General features: G+C 38.7%; 1 protein-coding gene across 1 annotated transcript in view; it reads right to left on the bottom strand.

Moving 5' to 3' along the window:
- The window catches only part of DENND5A (DENN domain containing 5A), a 112,336-nt gene that overhangs the window by 55,603 nt on the left and 36,540 nt on the right, over positions 1-20,193 (bottom strand). The window contains exons 2-5 of the mRNA XM_028116802.2: positions 13,648-13,719; positions 12,774-12,883; positions 10,045-10,702; positions 296-483 (exon numbers count right to left, since the gene is read on the bottom strand). Coding sequence (XP_027972603.1) covers positions 296-483; positions 10,045-10,702; positions 12,774-12,883; positions 13,648-13,719 — 1,028 coding nt within the window. The remainder of the gene's footprint in view (positions 1-295; positions 484-10,044; positions 10,703-12,773; positions 12,884-13,647; positions 13,720-20,193) is intronic.

The raw sequence follows: 20,193 nt of genomic DNA, 5'->3' as shown, positions 1-20,193 counted from the left end.
AATAAATGTCTTGAGAAGTATGTAAAATATTTGAAAAACTGCGTATGGAAAAGGCAATTCATGATAGTATAAACACAGAGATTACAATGTATGTAATGTCAGGATAATAAAGATGACAAATGACATAAACTAAGCTAAATGTTCATTGTTTTTACATTTTTTCATGGAAAGTTATGTGTTCCTCAAAATAAAATAAGCTTTGTGACACCACCCTGGGCTCATCCCAAAGTCATTCTCTCTCCAATCCTAGAATGGGGCCAGGGGCACCAGCACCCAAGCTCCACATTCCTCTCACCTCCTGAGGCAGCTCCAGCTTTGACCGGTCATCCAGGCCATTGGAATGCAAGCCCATCAGGTATGGAACAGGAGCATCTAAGAAATGTAGGAGAGAAGCCGGGAGAATAGGGACATAGACATGCTGCCACTGGAAAGGAAACATGAGAGCTGTAATTGTCTCCGCCACAGTCATCAGTCTCTGGTAATCTAGGTTAAAAAACAAAACACAACACATACAAACCAGTCAAAAACAAAGTACTTGCTTGCCAAATAGTAAGTTAAAACTTTCAGTACAATTTCACATTTAGAAAGGATCAGGATAAACTTCAGCAAGGGTATGCTCAGAGTGTGATTCCTTTGTAGGTATCAGAAAGGCAACCCTGAGACCTCAGTGGACCACAAGCTGAAATATACCCACACATACAGGTTCCTGCTAATAAAATTTAATATGGAAATACAGTAGAAATCCTAAATGGCACCATGCTCCAAATACTAAACCAGAATGTTAAGTAGATTCTCTTAAGCAGAAAAGGGTTGGGGAAATGCAACAACAACAGAAGGAACAGTGGCCTGGGTGTTCATTCAGCATGGAAGCTCTTTTACCGCTCAGATCTGTCTGCATTCTGTAAGGAACTAATGTGAGCTCTGCCTTCAAGATCAAAACCAAAGAACCACAAAGCATGCAGAAGCTGGTTTTTCACACTAGCCAAATCTGCCCTCCACCGGGAACTTTTCCTGAATGGCAACAGCACAAATGTGTTATTTTAACACTTCAGTAAAAAGCTTCCCGAGAATTTGAAAGACTCAGAAGATTGACTTTCATGCCTCAAAACTCTTATTTTAGGTCAGAGATCTTAGTTTGGAAGGGAAGGCTTTGTGTTCAATAGCTTTCCTTTAGAACACAATTTCTAGGCCCATTTTATAAAAAAAAAAAGTAATAAATACATTGGCAAAGTCAATAAAATGGACTGGTTAAAATTTTAAAAATTACTATTCACAAATGGTATAATGGTTTCAGACATTTAAAGACAAAGCAGGCACATAAATTTTAAAATCATATGAGTAATATCCTCTGGAACGGCTGATTTCAAATGAGCTTTCATAAGGGTTAAAGTGGTTTCACATACTAAATATCCACCCCATCATTTAAACAAGTAATAGCTTAGCTCATAAAGGAGTTATAAGTAACAAAAAGCTTTCCCCAAAATGAGGAAGGTTGAGTAAAAAATGAGCAACAGCTGATACGTATCAACTAGGTAGAAGTTTAACAAAGTAGCCCATATTTGCTCACTAATCACGCTTCGAAAATTGCCTATCACCTTACTCCTGGCTAAGCAAAGAAGAGCATAACCTGGAAATAGTTTTTTAACTAATAAGGCAAATATATGGAAATTAATGATTAAAACTTCATCATCCCAACTTAATTTTCAGAGCACTACAGGAAAATGGCTCATATGCTTCTCTGGGGAAACTAAAGCATGTGACAGATAAGTGATATAACCAATTAGTGCCTAAAAGTGAACTCAGAGATTGGTCATCAATTAAAAAAAAAAACTGCTCTAGCAGGACAAAAGAATATAAGCTTCTCATATTCACTAAAGACCAAGGCAAACTAATAAGAGCTCAAGAAGAGGTCTATCTCATTTTTCATTGTGCCCACACAAAGCATTGTCATTCCTATATTAAAAACTACTTAGTGAAGATTCCCACCCATCATTCAAGCAACTACAAAAACATTTCCCCAATTACAAAAAAAAAGCAATCTTTGAAGAGTTAAATTGGGTTATTTACATAATTTCAGAAAAAGGATTTAGTCCCACATAAAGTAAACAACTAACAAAATTTATGCCATTGCAAACTCTGCCTTCAGCCTCTTCTGTGACATCTCCATTCCGTGCGATGCCCGTACAACTTGGCTTTTTAATCTTTCTACTGAAATTCTTCTGCTCGATCACATTCCAACAATCATTATTAAGAATTCTAATGACGGGAGCCTGGGTGGCTCAGTCAGTTAAGCGGCCGGCTCTTGGTTTCAGCTCAGGTCATGATCTCAGAGTCATGAGATGGAGCCCCTTGTGGAGCCCTGCATCAGGTTCCACTTAGCAAGGAATCTGCTTGAGAGTCTCTCACTCTCCCTGCCCCCCACTCACACGTGTGTTCTATCTCTCTCTAAAATAAATAAAAATAAAACCTATAAAAAAAGGAAAAATTCTAATGATTCTCCAGATGAGACCTCAATTCTTCTATTTTTCTACATATGAATGTCTGTAAATAATCTACTCAAGCAATAATCTTGAGAATCTCAGACATCTTAAGAATTTATTTTAAAATTCAAAATTAAGATGAATCAAAAGAATGCAAAAGTGTGGGAGAAAACCTTCAAGTGATATTTAAAGCTGAAGGTCTATGTCCCAACACTGGCTCTTAAACACATTTTGAATAAATATTACACTGAAATATCCCCATCCCCATCGTCAGTGTGTATACATACCTACACACACACACCACCACTGGATTTAAGGGGGGGGGGGGCAGGGGGGGCAGGCAGGAGTACCAGAGGCCTTTTCAATCATGAGAAAACCAAAAGACTTCCTCCTTTCTTTGCCCAAAGTCAATAAAGCAGGTGCTTTATATGGCTGGCATTCCTGGCATGTCTGCTCAGGGACAGTAACATCTCACAGAAGGCCAACACAGTTTGAGTAAAGAAGTCCCAAAAATGCCTTTCTCATGAGACTTCCTGGCACTGGACTACTACTTACAGTACCTAGCTACAGTGTCTGGGAACATCTATTCTATGACCATAAAACAGGGCATCCTAGAGTCTGGAAGAAAAGGCTTTCTCTGCTCCATCAAACCAGGTTTTCCAATTGCACAGAAATCTAGCTCTGGTTTTTCCCTACCTTTCAAGATAAATCTAATCTAGTATCTAAAATTCAGCCCACTTATTTCTTAAGAGTGGAAAACTTTATTTGCGTCACATTGAGATCTCTGAGGAGTTCCTTGTGATGCCCTTGAAATTACGGGATTCTTAGAAACAAAACACTTCTGGAGGTCAGAGATCATCTCCTCTCTCAAGGCTAAGCCACTTTTCATTTATGTGGTTTAGTTTTACAGACAGTAGAAATTTGGAATTGTATGGCCTTTCTGGTCTGAATTGTTGGCTTCTTTTTCTCTACATTTTTTTTATTTTTAAAAAAGCAACATCCCACCTTGAAGGATGGCCTAACAAACAATTCCTCAGGGATCCAGTAATCTGGAGTACCCACGTTGGGATGCTGACCTCCAAGAGCTGTAAGCAACAGCACAAAACCATCTCTGTACACCAGTACAGATGACAGAATCAGTACCTCCTCTGCCACTGCCTGTGCTCATCATTCCAAGAAGGCGAAACCAATAAATAGGAAGCAGCCGAAGGTCACTTGCATCCAAAGCGTTTCAAACAATCAAAATCAACTGGAGACACTAAGGCTCTAGGCAATTATGTTCTCTTAAAGTTCCCATAATGTTTAATGAGCAATTACTTCTAACAAAAGGAGATAATGCAAAACATAGTGGGTTGTGAGGGAGGGAGGAATCAGCACGTTTTCATGGCTTGTCTCTGTGCAGAGAAAGACAATAGCTTTGTGGGACCACTCTACAGAAAATCCACCCCTAAACAAACTACAGGTCCAGTTCTACACATTGGAAACTGAATCATGAACTGTCCTTGCATACTCACACTTCTGTGAAAACTTTATGAATAAGGATGTTTCTCATGTACTCTTTGTTCTTAGGAAACAAAACCTAATCTCTATGTCCCTATATCTCCAAGATACATCATTAAATGAAAGAAAGTGCAAAAGAGTAATTAGCATGCTCCCATTTGTGTTGTTTCTAAAAAGTATGTATGTTGTATATGCACGATTATGCATGGAAGGAAATGAGAAACAATGGTAATCTCCCTGAAGGAAAACCAGGAGCCAGAGGTGGAAGTCTTATACTTCACTATACACCTTTTTGTAATGTGTTAAAATTCCTACCATATGATTGAAAGGCTTTTTTCATACATTTTAATATACCATATTTAATACAGCCACTTTGGAAAACAGTGTGGAGGTTCCTCAAAAAATTAAAAATAGAGCTACCCTATGACCCAGCAATTGCACTACTGGGTATTTACCCCAAAGACACAGATCTAGTGAAAAGAAGGGCCATATGCACCCCAATGTTCATAGCAGCAATGTCCGCAATAGCTAAACTGTGGAAGGAGCCGAGATGCCCTTCAACAGATGAATGGATAAAGAAGATGTGGTCCATATATACAATGGAATATTACTCAGCCATCAGAAAGGATGAATACCCAACTGTTGCATCAACATGGATGGGACTGGAGGAGATTACACTAAGTGAAATAAGTCAAGCAGAGAAAGTCAATTATATGGTTTCACTTATTTGTGAAACATAAGGAATAGCATGGAGGACATTAGAAGGAAGGGAAAAATGAAGGGGGGCGGAATCAGAGGGGGAGACGAACCATGAGAGACTATGGACTCTGAGAAACAAACTGAGGGTTTTAGAGGGGAGGGGGGAGGGGGGATGGGTTAGCCCGGTGATGAGTATTAAGGAGGGCACATATTACATGGAGCACTGGGTGTTATATGCAAACAATGAATCATGGAACATTATATCAAAAACTAATGATGTACTACTGTATGGTGACTAACATAACATAATAAAATAAATAAATAAATAATAAAAATTAAAATTAAAAATAATATACCACATTTAAAACATATACATATGGTATATTAAATTTTAACATTAATTTTAATATATCATACTAATGTACCTGTATACTTTAAAGAATATTACAATTAATACATATGTACTCAATACTTCACATAAAAATAGTTCATTGCTCAAAAATAGTTGAGAGGAGGCACTAAAAAATTAAGAGATTACTTCTGAGTAGGATTCTAGGTAAAAAAGGTAAACTCTCAACTTTCTCTGCCTTGTTTGTCCACACATTGTTTTTTAAAAAACTTATTTTTGGGGCGCCTGGGTAGCTCAGTCAGTTAAGCATTCAACTCATGATTTCGGCTCAAGTCATGATACCAGGTCCTGGGATCGAGCCCCAAGTCAGGGAGTCTGCTTGAGGATTTCTCTCCCTCTCTCTCTGCAACACCCCCAGGAAAAAATTAAATAAATCTTTAAAAAAATAAAGGCTGAAGTAGGGATGCCTGGGTGGCTCAGTCGGTTAAGCCTCCAACTCCTGATTTTGCCTCAGGTCACAATCTCAGGTTCGTGAGATCCAGTCCATGTCAGGTTCCCTGCTGGGTATGGAGGCTGCTTAGGATTCTCTCTCTCCCTCCTTCACCGTCTGCCCCTGCCCCCCAAGCACGCATATACTCTCTCTCTCAAAAAACTAAAATAAAATATAAATAAATAAATAAAAAGACTAAGTAAAGCAAAGTGGCTAAAAAATAGTGTAATTGAATTAAGCATATCATGAGGCAATTAAGTAAAAAAACAAAACAAAACAGAAAACTGCAAAAATCTATAGGCAGTCTCCATTCTGGTTCTTTCACAAGGTTAGTTAAGTTCTCACTCCCCTTTTTAAAAAAAATGTGGGGTGCCTGGGTGGCTCACTCATTAAGCATCCGCCTTTGGCTCAGGTCATGATCCCAGAGTCCTGGGATGGAGCCCGCATCGGGCTCCCTGCTCTGCAGGAAGCCTGCTTCTCCCTCTCCCACTCCCCCTGCTTGTGTTCCCTCTCTCGCTGGGTCTCTGTCAAATAAATAAAATCTTTAAAATAAAATTAAAAAAATAAAAAAATGTTATCGGGGTGCCTGGGTGGCTCAGTTGGTTAAGCAACTGCCTTTGGCTCAAGTCATGATCCTGGAGTCCCAGGATCGAGTCCCACATCGGGCTCCCTGCTCGGCGGGGAGTCTGCTTCTCCCTCTGACCCTCCCCTCCTCGCACTCCCTCTCAAATAAAAAAAAAATCTTTAAAAAAGTAAATAAATAAAAATTAAAAAATTTAAAAAAATGTATCTGCAAAACCTAGTGAATGCATTATGGGTGTGGTTTATGCAAGAAAAACAATGCAGACATCTGATTAGTGGACCCATAATCAAAGGAAATACCTAGACCCTTCATCAAAAGACTAGTGACTATATAGTCATGTTTTAAGCTAAAATACAATGTTTAATGGATATATATATATACATATATATACCCCTTTTATGATTATCAGACTTGAATGACTTTTTCAATTATCCAATCTACTACCCTACTAACTCATATCAGGTGAAGAACTTCTCTACATACAATTTTACAGCAACTGGTAAAAAAAAATATGCTATTAAAAAAGCTATATCTATAGGGGCGCCTGGGTGGCTCAGCTGGTTAAGCGACTGCCTTCGGCTCAGGTCACAATCTCCCACTCCCCCTGCTTGTGTTCCCTCTGTGTCAAATAAATAAATAAAATCTTTTTAAAAAAAAAACTGTCAGTTCAGTCATCCAATGGGTTATACTTTGTCTTACAATTTCACATGCCTTCTTTTTATCTTTTTAAAGATTTTATTTATTTATTTGAGAGAGAGAGAGAGCACATAAGAGGGGGGAGGGTCAGAGGGAGAAGCAGGCTCCTCGCTGAGCAGGGAGCCTGATGTGGGACTCGATCCCGGGACTCCAGGATCATGACCCGAGCCGAAGGCAGTCGCTTAACCAACTGAGCCACCCAGGCGCCCTCACATGCATTCTTTTTCCCTAAGTTACACTTCTTTTCTATTCAGTAGGCAAGACATGCAGTGGGCAACACTAACTGTGAGTGGTGATGACATGTTTTTGGAAGGCCAGAAAGATTTTCACCCACCTAAGGCCTTTGAATCATAAATAAAAACTATTGCAAGAAAACCAACCTCAACTGTTTAAACTACACTATTAATAGAGAGCATAACCTACACCCAATAAAAGGCCACTCCAGGGGCACCTGGGTAGCTCAGTCGTTAAGCGGCTGCCTTCGGCTCAGGTCATGATCCCAGGGTCCTGGGATCGAGCCCCACATCAGGCTCCCTGCTCAGCCAGGAGCCTGCTTCTCCCTCTCCCACTCCCCCTACTTGTGTTTCCTCTCTTGTTTTGTCTCTTAGTCAAATAAATAAATCTTTTAAAAAAAAAAAAAAAGGCCACTCCATTTTACCGTCAGCCACGCTCAACAATATCCAGGAATTTTTTTGGAAAAATCTTTTTCCTGACCATGCTATAAACATGGCGTTAGGTCCTGAGTTCCACTTGATTCTATACACAAATCTTCTCAATCACCTTCAAACCTCTTAAAATTTGTATTGTTGATTGTATTATTGATAGAATAACTCATATTCTAGGAAATTTAAGAAGGAATTCTGATGGAAAAATGTCACCTATCATATTTCTGGTTTTAATCCTCCTTCTCCCACGTCTACAACATCCCCACTGCATTATAGGTACCTAACCTACTGAACAAAATAAAAAACTGAGTCCATATAATAACAAACAAGAAAAAATAAACATTATTCCTTATAGTACAATGACAATTAATAAATATAGATGGAAGGGCACTTGGGTCACGCAGTTGGTTAAGCATCCGACTCTTGTTTCAGCTCAGTTCATGATTTCAGGGTCATTAGATCAAGCCCCGTGACAGACTCCACACTTGGCATGGAGTCTGCTTGAGATTCTCTCTCCCTCTCCCTCTGCCCCTCCTGGTTGTGCACTCTCTCTCTCGAATAAGTAAATGAACTTTAAAAAAATAAATAAAAATAAAATATAGATGGAGCTCGAAAATCACCATTTTGTGACCATCATGGTAATAACTATTCAGACTAGAATCATCAATGGATGTTAAATCTACTGGGCAAAACTTCAAAGAAGAACAGTATATTTACAGTTTCAAAGTTAACTCCCCACAAATGACTTACTAATTACAAAGGGAAGAAGGATAACTTTCCATTTAAGAAACTTGGCAGACATAATCTTAACCAAAGTGATCAAATTAACATTACCAAAGACGGGCAAATTGACACCAAGTGCCTCCTGTTATGATAAAAATACACATTATTTGCCTCCTGATACAATGCACTGAGAGAATCGCAACATCACTTCTGCGTTTTATAACGAAAAATGTATAAGCTGAATCTAATCATGAGGAAACATCAGACAAACCCAAATCGGGGGACATTCTACAAATGCTTTGCCTGCACTCTTCAAAAATGTCCATGTCAGGAAAGACATGAAGAAGTAAAAAGTAAAAGCAAGGCATGTTACTAGACAAGATCCCGGATCAGGAATAAAAAAAAAACTGTAACGGTAGACATTTTTGGGACAATGGTGAAACCTGAATACAATATTATAACAATGTTACGCTTCTTAAATTTGATCATACTATGGTTTATGTAAGAAAACACCCTTGCTCTTATGAAATAAAAGCTGACGCATTTAGGAGTCAAGGGACATGGCGTCTGCAATGATTCTCATGGTTCAGTTTTATGTCACACATTCACAGAGAGAGAGAGAGAATGAAGACAAATGCGGCCAAATGTTAATAACTGGTGAATTGTGGGAGAGCACACAAAAGTTCTTTGAACATTTCTTGCAACTCTTCCATAAGCTGGAAACTACTTCAAAATAAAAGTCAAAAAACTTAAAACCTACAATGATTATGCATCTCAGAGTAACAAAGTCCTTACAATGGTCTACAGTGTAAAATCTAAGCTCCTGTTAAGTCTAACATCTGCTTCTATATTCCTGCTTTCTCACTCCGTACCATCCACCCAGTTTTCTCATCTGTTCTTGAACAAGCACATTCTTGTCTCAAAACCCTTTTATGTGCTATGCCCTTTACATAGAATACTTTCCCTACAGATATTAACAAGGGTCGCTTAGAAAGGGCTTAAACTAATCATTATTAAAAATTGGAGGGGCGCCTGGGTGGCTCAGTTGTCTGTCTTTGGCTCAAAAATCTTTAAAAAAAATTGGAACTTCCCTTCCCCAAATACCATCCTCTTCCCTGTTTTATTTTTCTCCACAGACCTTAGTACCACCTCACACACTATAAACTTTATTTATTTCATCATCCCCTCCTTCCCCACTAAAATATCAGTTCCATTATAGGAAGGATTTTTACCTGTTTTGTCCACCACCGTATCTCTAATCCCTGAAACAATGCCTGGCACATGGCAGGGTCTCAATAAATAGGTACTGAATAAATAAATTTCATGTTATTTTTCTGGTTCATTTAACAAACATCTGTTTCCTTCTGATCTACTTTACTATTTTGTCCAAACCTGCTGCTCACATTCAGTTCACCTCTAATTTATAAAAAACAATTCAGTTATAACAAACAACAGAAAGAAGCAATACATCCTCATTTTCTCAAAGGATCATCATTTGTGAATCCTCAGTTATTACTGTCAGGCTGCAGAAGTGGGGGGCAAAAGTAACTGCAGAATGATGGAAAGTCAGCTTTCCAGAACCATCATTTCCTAACCCTCTTTTCAGCATCAATTAGAAGGGATGTCAGGAAGGAACCCCTCCCAAGCTGAAGTGCCAGCAAAAGGCCATGATGATAGCCAATTAGAAACTGTGGCCCTCTTGTGCTCCATCAGTTTGCCATCTACCACCTACCTGCAAAAGATCTGAGTTTTGCTCAAATTTTAACAGCCCCTGACCTTTACAGTCAGTTCCACTGCATTCAATATGGAAAGAAGGGAGGCCCTATGCAGGGAGAAAGCTCTAGTAAGCACTGACTTACGCTGTGAGTAGAGCAGGATTTGAAACTCCAGAAGGGCACAAGTAAAAAGTTGAAACACATTTTCCACCCCAAGCAGTTCAAAGACCTCTTTGACAGGGAAGTCAAATAAGGGAAGCTCATTGGTACTTGGTCTCTGGCAGATTATTGGCCCATAGACCCCAGAAAACTTCAAGGACCGGCCAGGAGGCGGGAGTGGCACCTCATAGAGTACATTGTATATGTAGCTCTCAAGGGGCAGTGGAGGGGGCTGAGGTGAAGTGACTGCCTGGTGAAGTTGTTCCAGCACACTCCGACATGCTTTCATGAAGGACATGGGTGTGATGAGGCAGATGCACTTAGAGACGTAGAGCGTGTCCCGGCTAATGTCATAGGAATTGAAGCGCTGAAGCTTGGTCCCAGGAGTGCCTTCACCATCCTCCATGCCACTGTGGTCTCGGCCATCAACAGAGGGAGAATGTAGGACATCATACTCAGCATTATGCATGTGGTAGAGGGTCTGCATTGCACTGCAGATCTGCTTGCTAGTCACCTCCTCATAAAATGTGAGGGCAAACCCAAATGTCCGAGAGCCATCCTCCCTTGTGATAATAAAGGCATGGAACTGGGGCTCCCTGGGATCAGCCTGGGTCTTGAATGCTAGCCCTTTGGGCATGCATAGCTGCAAAAGACAACAAGGAAACAAGTGGTGAGAACACTCACTGCCGGTCCTCTTTTCAGAATACCATCACTATTTATTTACTCAGAGTACCTACTATGCTATGTGTTTGGGATATCAAGATCAACACAGCAAAACATCTGTCCTAAAAATCTCCCATTCTAAGACATATGAGTAAATAAAATTATAATGCAGTTATCAGGACTACCCAAAAACAAAGTGTTAGGGCAACACAGAATAGACAACCCAGCCCAGGAACATCAGAAAAGGTTTCATAGATTAGGTTATATTAGAATTCATCAGGTAGACAAGGGAAAGAGGGTATTTCAAGGAGAAGAAGAAAATGCACAAAAAAGAGGAGGTAAGAGAAAGCTTGGAGAATTTAGGTAGGTGGTTAAGCATGACAGTATTTACTGGGAAATGATGCTAGAAATATACCTATAAACTAGACAGATATAACCTTGTACCTAAAAATAAACAGTTTTAGACTCTATCAGGTCACAAAACTCTGTCTTCAAGAGAACCTTCTCTTTTCATAGGAAAAAAGGGAGCATTTCACATAAAGCAAGGAGATGACATAATCAGGATAAAGACGCACTTTTTTTACTTTAACTCAGATGGGTTATATAAAGAAACTTGGATAGCTAATCAAACTGACCTAAATCAATCAGTCCCCATTTTCCAGTTCTATATAAACCTAGCTATACAAATGATAGATTAGCAGCCTGGGGTTAACAAATATAAGGACCTACATTATGTTATATCCATTATCTTTGGACTTGACTTCCCAAAACCTAGGTGTTTCTAGAATACAGCAGGTTAAAATGAAATAAGCACTGGACTAGGAGTCCAAAAACTCGAAACTAAGACTCAGTTTCCTCATCTGTGAAATGAAGATAATACAATTTACTCTGCCTACTTCACAGGGTTATTACATGCATCAAACAAGATCATCCTCTAAAAACTATAAGCTATTAAAAATTAATACAGGGGGGCGCCTGGGTGGCTCAGATGGTTAAGCGTCTGCCTTCGGCTCAGGTCATGATCCCAGGGTCCTGGGATCGAGTCCCGCATCGGGCTCCCTGCTCCTTGGGAGCCTGCTTCTCCCTCTGCTTCTCTCTCTCTCTCCCTCTCTCTCTCCGTCTCTCATGAATAAATAAATAAAATCTTTAAAAAAAAAATTAATACAGGTAGTACAAAGATGTGATCAAGAGCATAGCACTGGAACCAGACTATGGTATAGTTTTCAAATTGCAGCTCAATTGCTTCTTAGTCATGTGACCTTGAACACGTTACTTAACCTCTTTGAATCTTAGTTTCCTCATGTATAAAATACATGTGTATCTGTGTGCATGTGTGTGTTTATTTAGCATCATCTACATAAGGAGTACTGTGAAGATTAAATGAATTAATTCATGTAAAATGCTTATCATAGTGCCTAGCACAAGGTGAATACTCAATAAAGGTTAGATTATTCATAGTGGTATTCTACATGAGATTTATGCCCCTGTCCTGGGGCACCTGGGTGGCTCAGTCAATAAAGCGTCTGACTTTGGCTCAGGTCATGATTTCAGGGTCCTGGATTGAGCCCCAAATTGGGCTCCACGCTCAGCAGGGAGTCTGCTTCTCTCTTTCCCTCAGCCCCTCTCCCCAGCTGTGTGCTCTCTCTCTCTCTCTCAAATTAAAAAAAAAAAAAAAATGCTCTATCTAAAATAGGATGAAACAAAATACCCATTTCTGTCATATCACCCAGATATACACAACCGAGATTGAGAGAAAACTGCTTTAAATCAGACTCATCATGTAATCTCAGTACTATAAGCAACCAATAGCTCAGTACCTCAAAGTTCACTGAACCATTACTATGCATTTGTTCTGACAAAACAGAAACATTGTGATTTTCAGTATACTTGATATGTTGATCAAAATGCAGAATCATGAATAATATGCACATAACCCCTTCTTCAAAAGTTATTGGTAGCTTGTGGAACTGCTGCTACCACAGTCTGAACTCACAATTCTACTGTAAATTAGTTTGTAAATTATCTCATACTTGCAGCTAACAAATACTAACCATTCCCACTGCATCTTGGTCAAAGGGATTCCATTCTACGTTCTCAGGGTATCGGGCAAGGACCTTAGACTTGAATGTTCGTCTCAGTGGTGTCTGCTCAAAATTTTCTCCTGCAAGAAAAAGAATGAAGCAAATCATCTCTACAGAGTCCCTCAAAATCACAGAGTTACGATTGTCTGAGCTTGGTAGTCCAGCAAGGTACAGAAGTAAAGGCAAAGGGGTTAGTATGCCAACCATCTAAGAACAGGAAAGGTATCGAAGTTATTAGGTAAGTAAAGAAGCTGAAAAGGTTTAGCATGGTTAATAGTGGACATCACTAGCTATCTTTTCTTTTCTTGAAAGTGAGTTATTACTAAAATCCAATGGTTAATCTTCTTGGGAGAGCGGGATAGCACAAGGAATGACAAAGGATTATATCCATCTTTTTTTTTCCTGTAAACCACATTTAGTTTGCTTAAAGTCAACTGATATCATAGAAGCATAAATGATTTTAAATTCAGAATAAAGTATGCACTTCTATGATCTCTGAAAAAACACGAAGGGACTAAAAGATTCAAGGATATTAAAAAAGCAAATTTCAGGGTAAATCTAATGAGATATTTTGTCAATTCAGAATCATTTGAAATTTCTAAAATTCTACTTTGTTTCCCCTTTCCCCCTAAAAACATTAGAATATACTGAAATAAAGAACATTAAAGTGAAAAGAGGAAGAACCAAAGAACCCACCACCTAGACAGACACAAATATGAAAAACCTACTGGTCAAAAATAGGCACAAGAAAGTTAGAAGGTCAAAGGTACAAAATACCACTTTGTAGAGACATGTAAATGCCACCAGAAAGCTATGGGTGTTCTCAATTTTGTTTTGTTTTTACCTTCAGTCGTACTGGAAATGAAAGGGCTGGCACCATCCCTGGCTTTAGAAGCCTGTATGTACTGGCATAATGCTATATGATAAATGAAATAACAGAGTATTACAATAAAGCAATAGTATTCAAACTTTTTTGACCATGACTCCAGTATGAAACAAATGTTGTATCATGAAGCAATAAATATATAAATGATGTGTACATATAAATTTGCCTAAAATAAATTTCACAAAATAATACTTACCCTTACTCTGTGTGATGCCCTTTCGTAATTTCTACTCTCTATCATTAAACCAAACTAAGACTACTAACACAATTCACAGTTTGAAAAAACATTACAATACAGCATAATGACATGAAGAGTTCAACAGATATCAAATTACTATAAAGTCACTGGTACTTTATCCCAAAGTATCCTGCCCCAAATACTGCTTTTCCTAAGGAGTTAGGGAATAGGGGACAATTAAATGTACCTAAATATTTCAAACAAATAAATTTAGTAGGAGTCATGGAAAAATATGTGGAAATCATGATCAAAAACAATTCGAATGAATTTGATATTTATTGAGTAATCATGTCATACAAGGGCCTTAGTTACTGAGGGGATAGAGACAAACAAAAGGAAGCACCTATCCTCAGGACCTTACTCTCAAATGTATAGGAAAAAAGAATATACACAAATAACCCTTTCACAGGAAGGTTACTATCTGGGAGGCTCCAGATCTTTAGTCTATGTGCCAACCATTCAGAGCACACTTGCACAGGATCCTGCTCACATGTTCTAGTTGATAATACAAATTCTGTTCTAACTATAGTTTTTCTGAGTTGGTTTGGAACCCAAAGGAGCTGGTGATTAAGGAAGATGCATTCTTCCAACACAGGACTGGGATAAACCTAAAGTTGCACAGTTCTTCACTCTAAAATCATCCCAGAGGCATCTTAGGTTTCTAGAGTTTACAGTAATTCTAAGGTACCTGTTCCAGAAATTAATAATGATTCCAGTCAGAAAGTTATCATTTATAACTAAAACATTCACTTCCACTTTCTCTCAGGTTTTGTCCATCATCATCATCAGAAGCCCACTTATTCATAATTTTCAACTTCTGACAAGCCTCAACTTTCCTTCTGTTAGTAAAGCAGTAACACAATTTCAATTCCTCTCATTTCCTGCCTTCTTCGAAACTGAGTTTTCTGAAACTCTTTTCCAGCAAATTTCATCTCTCAAAATACATCTGGTAATCCTCACTAAAGAAGACTGGCAAAATCAGCAGGCAGCTGGTAACAGTGGTAGCAATAAAGCCCCTATGGCTATGTACAGCTAGTCTCAAGCTTTCAATAACACCTGCGAAGAACACACCCATGGCAAGGCTGCACTTACTGTACAAAAAAATTAAACAGCAAGCAGCTGACATAATGATCTTGTCTACAGTCTGAAAGTCTCAGAATATATATTTAAACTGTATTCAGTTCTGAGAAGATAACTATGTCTTCCTCCTAAGCTTCTTCACTTTTAGTTGTCAGTTTGCTCATTTCTTCCTTACTAGGCCAAAAAATCTCCTCACTAAAAACTACAAAATATTTGAACAGAAACAGGAATCAGGGCAGTTTCCACTGTCCTTAATGAAAGCCTTTAGAGAAGGGTATTTTTTTAAGATGGTTATGAAGTGACCAGACCATTTTAAACAACCACTGAGAAAAGGCCAGAGGTGAAAATGATGAACTGACCTGAAGTATAGACAAAGAGGAGGGGGAGATTATGAATCACAAAGAGAAGTGGTCTTTAGATCCTCTATCCTCCACACCACCTCTTCACCTCCTGCCCCTTCTTCAAACAAGCTAAGTAAAGATCTCTTGTTAAGGAGTCAGGTTCTTGTTAAAGAGTCAGTAAAGGCACCATTGAGACTGCCAATCCTAGACCTAAGTCCTTCTGTGTATTAGACTGGACCAGTATCGGGAGCATAGTATTTTCACTGCAAGGGGAAAGGGGGTGTATAAAGCAGTATTAGAGTCCTGAGACCAAATCATGTTCATTACAGCACCTTATATAGAGTATCAGAAAAGTCACAGAGGAAGGTGATTCACAAACCTAAGATATTTTTATTAAAACAATTCAGTCTTTCATCATTTACTGAGGGCTAAGTTTTGAGAATAAGCAATAGAGACTTAATGCCTCCAGAACATCTACACAGACCCACCTTATGAAATCTGTACATGTGTCAGATCCTTTAAGTCTCCAATTATTTAGACTTTTGGAAATTCAAACGATATTAGGAATAAGACATTGCAACAACTGTCCTACTGTCCTGGAAAAAGTAATTACTTATTCACCTAACACATACAGAGTCCACAAGAGTCAGCAGGTCTGGATACCAGAACTAAGGCCCATTTCTAACAGCAACTTAAAAATTAGTCAACTGGGTGTCAGTCTATCTTTGTGAATCTGTCCCTGAGGAAGTACAATTCAGATAAATCATAATAGATTTTTTTTAAGCCTGCATGCCTTACAAGGACTTCTGACAGGTTCTTTGTTTACTGGCTCTGCTTTGACCAAGCCAGAAACAAAATGACATTTGTATTGCTATTAGCCTATTGGTACTAGCTTGATTTGAATAATCCTAAATAAGGAATGCTTACAACTGAGAAGCTTCAAAGGAACCCCTAAACTCTCTGAAATGATTTACAAAGTTTTGTATGAAAATATGTACATTTTTCTAAAGAGAAAACACAATTTTCATCAGATTCTCAAAGGGTTCCATGATCCAAAAAAGTCAGAAGCCAAAACTCCAAATGTTTCTCCAATTTGGGCAGGAAACATTTCACCACTTAGAGATTAACCTAAATGGGTAGGTTTACATGCAGTCTAAAATAAAATATATGCACTATTAAATAAGTGCTTTCTGGGTTGATGATGACATTATTTTCTCCTTTTTTATCGTAAGAAGCCTGTAGATGCAAATTTCTCTCTCTTTACACATACACACATATGTGAATGAGTTAAAAAAGAAAAAAATCTTATCCTCAAAACTTGTATGTGAAGTCATCTGAAAGGTCATCAGAAAATGTTCACCAAGGGAGCCTAGGTGGCTCAGCTGGTTAAGCATCCAACTCTTGATCATGGTTCAGGTCGTGATCTCAGGGTTATGAGATCCAGTCCCACATCAGGTTCCATGCTCAGTGAGGAGTCTGCTTGAGATTTTCTCTCTCTCCCTCTCCACCCCCCTGCCCATGTGCTCACTCACAATGCTCTCTCTCTCTCTCAAAATAAATAAATAAAATTACTAAGCATCCAACTTTTGATTTCAGCTAGGTCATGATCTCAGGGTTGTGAGATCAAGTCCCACACCGGGTTCTGCACTCAGTGGCGAGTCTGCTTGGGATTCTCTCTCCCCTCCCTCATCCCTCCCCCCCACTCAGGCTCGCTCTTTTTCTCTAAAATAAACAAAATCTTAAAAAAAAGTTCACCAAAATCTCAAAGTTACACATTTATAATAGATGTATTACATCTGTGGGAAACAGTGATAGTTTTAAAATGGTAGTGCAGATAAGAAAACGCATGTTCCAAAGAGCTATGTGAAAAAGATCCAATACAGTCAAATCCCCACCTGGTTTATGTTAAATTACACAAAGCTTCTCCAGAACATAGTGTTAGCTTAGATTAAAGAAAAATAAAAGTAACCATCACTTCCTAGGAAAGCATTTATGGGACACATCTGTTATACCTCTATCTTGGATTAGATATACCAAATAAAAGTATTTCAATTTCTAAACCTATCAGTAATCAGAGTTGACATACACTTAAGAAGCTTTACATAAAATTTGAAGTTTGAAAAAAAGAAAAAAGAGCAAGAGCTAAGGGCATTTTTATCTGGTCTCTTAGAAGAGATGGGAAGGATAATACAAACATCTGTGAAACTACAAATGAAAAAAACTGACTTTACCAACAGAATAATTTCTATCTAGGGCACCAGAGTGGCTCAGTTGGTTAAGCGTCTGCCTTCGGCTCAGGTCATGATCCCAGGATCCTGGGATGGAACCCCGCAGCAGGGAGCCCACTTCTCCCTCTCCCTCTGCCTGCTGCTCCCCCCTGCTTGGGCGCTCTGTCTCTCCCTGTCAAATGAATAAACAAAATCGAAGAAGGAGAAAGAAGAATTTATATCTAGCATGATGGTGGTTCTGCTTCCAGTCATGGAAGAGTAGCTCCTATGAGACCAACTCTCTTGCAGATAACTATGAACACTGGACAGAATATAAAAAACTACCTGAAGTACTAGGGAACAAAAAGGCAAAACAGATTATGACAGAAGAGAGAGGGTCAAAACTTGGAAAAAGGTAATGACACCAAGCAAGTGTCTCCTGTTACGGCTTTTGGCCAGCCAGGTCCCAGTCTGTGCCATGAAAGATGGCTAAAATTCAGCTAAAAACCCATAGTCTTACTAGCTTCACAAACCAGAGGACAGACTTTAAGGCAACCACAACAGAGAAGTGAGAGAGGGAAACTCCAAAGAGAACCAAAAGAAGGTGCCTCAAACTCTGTGTATAAATTCTGCCCAAACGGCTGGCTAATCCCTAAACTATGCATGCATGGAACAGACTTCAAGCAACCAAGTTAGGGCTAAAAGTACTGAACTGAGATTTAAACTGCCATTCACTGCACGGGAACAGAGTTTAACAAAACAAACAAAATTCAACGTTCTTTAGAGGAAGGTAAAAAAAAAGAAGAAGAAGAAAAATCCAATGTCTACAACGTATCATACTCAGTATCCAGGACACAACTCAACAGAATTGTTTGGCTTATAAAGAAACAGGAAAACATGATCTATTCTCCAGAGAAGAGTCAATCAACAGAAACTGACTCTGACTTAATCCAAATATTAGGGTTAGCAGACAAAGATTTTAAAACAGCTATGATCGGGGCACCTGGCTGGCTCAGTCAGTAGACTATGTGACTCTTGATCTTGGGGCTGTGAGTTCAAGTGCCACACTGAGACTGGAGATTGCTTAAATAAATAAAACTTGAAAGAATCAGCTATGACCATAATGAATGAAAAAATAGATCTCAACAGCAAAATAGACTCTATAATTCAGAGGATGGGCTTAACAGCAGATTGGAGATGCAGAAGAGTTAGTGAATTTAAATAGATCAACAGTGGTGCCTGGCTGGCTTAGCTAGTAAAGCATGTGACTCATTATCTCAGGGTTGTGAGTTCAAGCCCCACACTGGGCACAGAGCCTACTTTAACAAAATTATAAAAAAATAAAGATGGGGAGCCTGGGTGGCTCAGTCGTTAAGCGTCTGCCTTCGGCTCAGGTCATGATCTCAGGGACCTGGGATCCAGCCCCGCATTGAGCTCCCTGCTCCACCGGAAGCCCGCTTCTCCCTCTCCCACTCCCCCTGCTTGTGTTCCCCCTCTCTCTGTGTCTCTCTCTGTCAAATAAATAAATAAAATATTTAAAAATAAAAAATAAAAAAATAGATCAACAAAAAGTATCCAATCTGAAGAACAGAGAGGAAAAAAAAATTAGGGAGAGAAAGGAGAGTATGGGAGAGGACCCCAGAGATCTGTGGGGCAACAAGTCTAATATACATTTAATTGGAGCCCCGGAAGAAAAGGACAGCAAATGAGGTTTAAAAACTTTTTTTTAATTGAAGAAATAATGATCAAAAATTTCCCAACTTTGGTAAAAGACATAAATTTACAGATTCAAAAAGCTCAGTGGATTCTAAGCACAACACATACCAAGAAAATAAAAAATTGTACATCACAGTCAAACTTTTAAAGAAAGGAAAAAAAAGAGAAAGATTATTAAGGAGAAAATCTTGAAAGGAGACAGAGAAACATGATACATTAAAGAAATGACTGAAATTACCATTGCTTTCTTACCAGAAACAACAGAGATTAGAAGACATGGAACAACACCATACAAGTACTGAAACAAACAAAACCCTGTCAACCCAGAATTCTATATGCAGAAAAAAAATCCTTCAAAAATGAAGGCAGAATAAAAACATTTTCAAGTAAAACAAAACTAAGATAATTCATTGCTTGCAGACCTGTACTACACAAGTGAGAAAAGCCTATCCCAATAACTTACATGCTACAGGATCCCATTTATACAACATTCTTGAAATTACTAAATTTTAGAAATGAAGAACACAGTGACAGTTGCCAGAGGTCAGAGATGGGGAGGAGGAGGGTTCTATAAAAGGGCAACACCCAAGAATCCTTGGGGTGATGGAACTATTCTGTTTCTTGAGTGTATTAATGTCAATATCCTGGTTGTAAGAGCATCCAGTAGCTTTGCAAGATGTTACCACTCGGTAAAGGGTAGAGTGTCATTTCTGTATTATTTCCTACAACTGCATATGAATCTGAAATTACCTCAAAAAGTTTAATGTTTTTTAAAAAATATTATTTAATTTAAAAAATTTAATGTTTTTAACAACCTGTCAAGATTTTAAAGCAGAGGCTTCAGGCAATAAAATTCAAATATCCGAAGTTATACTTGGACCAAACTCTTCAAAGGCAGCTGAGCTATCCCTCACTCCAGGAC

Source organism: Eumetopias jubatus, unplaced genomic scaffold (genome assembly GCF_037043125.1).
Source record: "Eumetopias jubatus isolate StellerSeaLion01/CBP00866 unplaced genomic scaffold, mEumJub1_p1.0 scaffold_13, whole genome shotgun sequence".
NCBI classification, from domain to species: Eukaryota; Metazoa; Chordata; class Mammalia; order Carnivora; family Otariidae; genus Eumetopias; species Eumetopias jubatus.
This window is presented reverse-complemented; position numbering and strand designations above follow the sequence as displayed.